General features: G+C 37.9%; 1 protein-coding gene across 1 annotated transcript; it reads right to left on the bottom strand.

Moving 5' to 3' along the window:
• Positions 1-116: 116 nt before the first annotated feature.
• On the bottom strand, positions 117-3,826 carry calhm6 (calcium homeostasis modulator family member 6). The gene is made up of 2 exons (XM_067511047.1): positions 3,243-3,826; positions 117-2,931 (listed from the first exon to the last, which is right to left on the bottom strand). Exons 1-2 carry the CDS (start codon positions 3,780-3,782, stop codon positions 2,500-2,502), a joined length of 972 nt encoding a protein of 323 aa, XP_067367148.1. The 5' UTR covers positions 3,783-3,826; the 3' UTR covers positions 117-2,499.
• Positions 3,827-6,039: the final 2,213 nt, after the last annotated feature.

Raw genomic sequence — 6,039 nt, forward strand, 5'->3', positions numbered from 1 at the left:
CAGCTGACAGTAAGGCAAAGAAGAGGAGTGCAACAAAAACAGCACGACAACAACAACAAAAGGAAGTGAAACTATGCCAATGTGTTTCTGTTCAGTGACGATAAGAAGATGACAACTTGATTTTTTTCTCTTCAAGCTAATTTTAATTCACCATGTCAAAGTTTGTGCTGAGCAACAAACCATGCAAAACAAGAGTTACTTATATTCTAACCGTACTTGAAAAATCTCCGTCTAGTTAAATAAAAATACAATTTAAAAACGTTAAAAAAGTAAATGAAACAAAAAAAAAAACGCAGACATTTGATCTATTGTAATGTTACCATGGAGACCGTGCCATGGTTGCCGCAGAGGGTGGAGCAGAGCAGTGATCGCTTGCTGTTGGTGGTTTTCACGTCCATTTCCTCACGAGTTACGAGTTACGAACACTTTGAGTGCAACATACAGGAAACTGTGAAACATCCTCTACACATGTGTAACACATCATTATGTGGTGATACTAGCACTGTTCTCACAGCCATCACTTTGCTTTTTGAATATCTGACTTTAATGTTACAATTCCATCAATTTTGTATTAGTCTATGAAGACATTTGTGATTAAGATCAGAAGATTGATATTAAATCAAAGTTTCTGGTATTTACTATATTTACATATATTAAACCACGGAGAAAATAACACCTTTTGATTGGAACTACCTAAATTCCAACAAACAATAGTATTAAAACAGTCTTTTTTTGTTGTTATTTAGGCAAAGTGTAAACTGTGAGAGTCATTTTTAAACTCTGAATGGCTACTTTTACATTTTTACTTTTACTGCAAAGACTATATTTGTTGTAATAAAGGTTAAGTCAACATGAAGCTCAGTGAAAGAAAACCAAACCATTGTTAATCTGAAAACAAAGTAAAAAAAAGTCAATCAATGGCGTGTAACAAATATAGCATAGCCTGAAAAACAATTTGTACTGTCCTGAAAAAGAAAGAAACCACAAACCACAAGAAACCAACGAAGGGAACAAAAACAGGTGATGAAATTTGACAGAGAGCTATGATGAAAGAGCCAAAACAGCAAGCCAGACTGGACTTATAGACATGATCCATAACAGAGTCTACAACACAACACAACACAATGTACAGAGAAATGCATCAAAACTAAAGTGGAGGAGCTTCATCATGCAGCAAGACAATGATCCAAAACACACTTTGAACTCAACAAGGTTTGTCAGAGGGAAAATGGGGAAGACATCGAAAATCCTGGAAAACATATCAATAATGCAGTTACTGTAAACAAGGAGAAATTCAATATTAAGCTTGATTGAATTTATTAATTTGTTAAATCTTCTAAATCTTTTTTAAAATTTAGGTCAATTGTAATGTATGTTCAGTTAGGTAAAAGTGTGGTGATTGACTCAGTCAGTATAAAACGTTCCACTTTGTCCTTCTGATAAGGTCTTTTAAGTTCACTGTGTGTTTTGGATCATCGTCACATTCATTTTCATTGCTCAGCACATTTGCAGACAAAATGTTTATGTTCACCTCTGAATTCATGGTGCTGCTTTCATCATTTAATACACAAGGTTTTATATGCTGTCATTTGACATATTGAGGCATAAATATGATCTAATCAAAGCTAACATTCTAAATTTGTACACCTTTATTTCAATGTTAATGAACAGTCCTTGTATGCTCATCACATGAGTGGGTGTGTTCACATGTCTCATGTTACATGTGAAGGCTTCTCTGCTACTTCATTGCAGTCATGAGTGTGACAGCACACACGCAGTGTGTCAGTGTGTACAGGAAGGGGTGTTACATCCTATTTAAGCCCACACACACATGTTCAGTTTAGTCAAGGCTCAAACAAACTGCTTAACTAATATGACTGACTCCTTATTAATGTGCTTTGGTAGATTAGTAATAATTGAGATGCTGAGGTGAAGGAGATGATGAGTGGAATCATATTATTAGAGATGATTTTAATCTGACACATTCATCTTAAGAACAAAGTGGGAAGTGACTCCTAAGGGCCTCCACTCATTGAAAGCAAAATTTTCCATGTTTCACTGTCCCTTGGTTGTTTTGGGGAACTGAGAGCTACACTATATTGCCAAAAGTACTGCTCGGCTGCCTTTAGTCCCATATGAACTTTAGTGACATCCCATTCTTAATCCATAGGGTTTAATATGACATTGGCCCACCCTTTGCAGCTATAACAGCTTTAACTCTTCTGGGAAGTGTGTTTATGAAATACATAATACACAGTGCTCACAGTCTTCGCTCTAATTCATCCCAAAGGTTTCTATCGGGTTGAGGTCAGGACTCTGTGCAGGCCAGTCAAGTTTTTCCACACCAATCTCACTCATCCATGTCTTTATGGACCTTGCTTTGTGCACCTGAATACATTTGTTTGGATGGGTGAGCGAATACTTTTGGCAATATAGTGTAGACCTGCACTGTGTTTGTACACACTTGCAAACTGATCAACCCACTCCTTTCCTGCTGGCTCACAGCGTTATTGTGCCTTCATCAACAAAATTAAGAACAGCGGGGTTGTCAGCAACACTTTCTGTTGACCTGCGTGAGAGCATCCTCATCATCCCATCAGGATCCTGGCCTTTCTCCACATACTGGTGCAAAGTGCTGTAGTACTGGTCTTTGGTGCTGAACTTATAGAGGGAGGAGATTTTCTCCCAGTCCTTGTTAGAAGGGGTGGTGATGCTGACAGCTGGTGTCTGTTTAAAGAAGCTTACCAGGTTCCTCTCTGCAAGCTCTTTGGCATGTTTACATGTGTATGAATCCATCAGGTCACTCTCCTCCTGTACATACACCTTCCAGAACTTGAGCTGCAGGTAGCTGATGGGGGAGGTGCATCGAGCCACACAGTTCAGGAGAAGACTGGACAACATGATGGAGGTGATTAGCAGCCAACCCAGAATCTGGACACAGTGTAAAATCATTTTAGATATGTATATTTATCACATTAAAAGGTCAAATAAAAGGTTTTAAAAACGTTTCTTGAAACCTGATGGTTGTAAAAAATCAACCTGTCATAATGTTATCACTAAACTCCAGGTACTTTCCCGCTCATAAAAGTTTTCAGAGAAATCACTTTAGTCTCACATTCTTAAATCATTAGAAGTTCAGAACATTTTCAACTACTTTGTTAACTGTACTTAGGCAAAAAAAAAACCTTGCCTTGTTGAATTATATCAGGGGAAGAAGCAAAGAAGAACACACTGCTACTGACCTGGGACTGAGCTCTTAGTGAGAGCAGAACATCCTCTCTTTCAGTCTGTGGCACACTGCTGCCTCTCCCACAGGGGAACCTGTACAGCTCCTTCTCACAATGAGAGCTTTTATCCTGACACAGATGCTTGTTGAAGGTGCTTACATTGGTCCCAGTCATTGCACATTCATAGTAGTTCCCATTTAGCAGAGCCACAGCTATCCAGCTGGAGGGGGCCACCGCTGCGGTGGTACTTATCTGGAAGAGGGTTGTCCCAGTGGCTGCCAGCTTCCTCCACCTGCACACTTTGGCCTTCCGTTGGCACAGACCTGTGAACAGCTTCCACACCTTCTTATTGAGGATGTAACCCAGCAGAAGCAAAGCTAGAGCAGGCACCAGCAGAAACACAAGACCATACAGGAAGTTCAGGTTGCTGCAGGGACACTTGAACACAGTTGAAGAGAAGATCTGCTCCCCACCTGCTGTTAATAAGGCCACCAACCCAAAACCAAGGTTGGTCTCCTTTTTGGCAATGTTCATTACTGTGCTGAACTTATCCATTTCTGAAAGCGTGTGACAGTTGCTGTTTTCAAATTGTGACACTTTCACTTCCAGCTTCCGTTTATCTGTCGCCACCACTGGGTCCTAAGCACCCGGCTACTAATCAAGGTTAGTTACAACCACTGCGTAGCACATATTTCCCAAGACAACTAGAGGACACATGATGCTCAGGTAAGTTACAACAATAACATCTGTGTCACAGCAATGTCAACATTTATATACATACAGTGTTTCAAAACTCATCTATGTATTTTATGAAAAAGCATTGTCTGTCATACAGGTTTTAAATTTGGTCTATGTGGTAGACCTCATAGATATAGATCTACAGACCTGACATCAACAGTTAACTCAAAATAAAGTCTGTGCACATCTTAAATGAAAGTAAAAATCATAAACAAAAACATAGTCTTAGTTCAGCAGATTGGCAGCTTGGATTTATATATGATGGAAGAATTGTTTTTCTCATTCAATTTAGACACTATTTGAAAAATGCTCTCACCCTAGCAAAACATTAAAATCATGCAATAAAAGCTAATATTTCTCTTCAACAACACAACTTGTGCTCAAACATTTACACGCAGTCACTACACAGTAGACAAGAAAATACAAATGAACAAAATGAATCTATCAATATCCCAATGTCCCATGTGGATTTTTAATAGACCAAACTCTGCTTCCTCTGCACCTGCAGCTTTTTATACTAGCTGTTAAAATACTGTGAGAAAGAGATTTGCTAAGAAAGTTTTCTTGATTAATTTCTGCATGCAAGTCTTTTTGTATCAAACTCCAACTGACATGCAGGACCTACAGTGAGCATGTAGACTGAAGTTATTGGACTTAATATGCCACAACATTTGTACTGTATTCCTATGTCAGTGAAATAAAAAATAATAGTAATTTTATTATTAGTAGTACTGTAAATACTTAGTCCTCTTGTATTTAAAGAATAAAGCAATTAGTTGAGAGTATTTAATTTCACTTTTTGGGTGACAGACTACATAAAGTACTAAATCTATGGTTTTAGCAGGTTTCCTGTTGAAATTCCTCATTGTAAAGTTTGTAAACATCTATGCAATGTGTTTGTTATAACACTTTTCTAGTTAGTATGCATTTTGGTATTGTTATGCTAATGATAATGAGCTAATTAAGTGAAGACATCTGATATTCCTGGCATCACAAGGGTTGAGATTTGTCTATCTGCTCTATTATAAAATGTTTTGCTTTTAAATTCTCAGAAAAACAGAGACAACAGTGTATGTGGTCGCCCACCTACAGATCTATTGTGTAGCATCTGTATCAACACAAAATTCTGAATGCTAAATTTGTCTGCTAAGAACCTTGGAATTACTTTTGGTTCAGGTTTTACTTCATATCAACATATAAAAGATGAACATTGTTTCATCATTCATACAACCTTGTATGTGACAGTATATCTCGATTGTTGTTTCTGAATCCACAGTATCATTTCTTTGTTGTGTGTTGTTTTCTTGGTGTTTAGTATGTTGTGACTTCTTTATGAAAGGTGCTACATAAATAAACTGGTGTTGTTATGTGTAAGTGTATGAGCTGAGCAAAGAATAATTCAATAGACTTTTTATATAACTGGAAATGACTATATGTTAAAGAACTGGCCTCTAAGTGATGCAAAAATACTCTTTTTAAATAATAAACATTAACCTTCATGGCTGGGGAGTAAGAGGTAACTGTAAAGATTATGCACAGATGAGGCTAATTAGAAACACATGCGCCAAGTATAGTGGAAACAGACTCAATTGCTCACCAGGATCTACTCCAAAGTCTTGGCATCAAATCAAAACCCTGGCCCTTTTTCAAATAAATAACCTTTCTCAGGCAGGTCCATGACAGGACGGGGCTAAGTTTTGTTATATCAGGTTGGCACCAAACTGTCAACAACCAGAGTCTATTAAGAACAAAACAAAAAAGAACACTTTAAATAGCTCAAAGCAATCATCTGGCCTGAACCCCATTAAAAAATCTCTGGTGGGATTTGAAGAAGATGTTGCAGCACACAACCCCATGAATGTAAGTGAGGGCTAGAGGCCATTGCTCATGGGGAATGGGCTAACATTCCTTAGGAACACTGTCAGAAGCTGGTGTTTCGCTATGAATCATATTTGCACCATGTCATAACATCAAAAAGGATGCTTTACTAAGTACTGAAGATGCTTGTCAGGAAAAGTCTGAATAATTTTGACACACATGGAATCAATAGACGTCGTATTTTATGATGGGTTTG

The sequence above is a fragment of the Channa argus genome, chromosome 7 (genome assembly GCF_033026475.1).
Source record: "Channa argus isolate prfri chromosome 7, Channa argus male v1.0, whole genome shotgun sequence".
Taxonomy (NCBI): domain Eukaryota; kingdom Metazoa; phylum Chordata; class Actinopteri; order Anabantiformes; family Channidae; genus Channa; species Channa argus.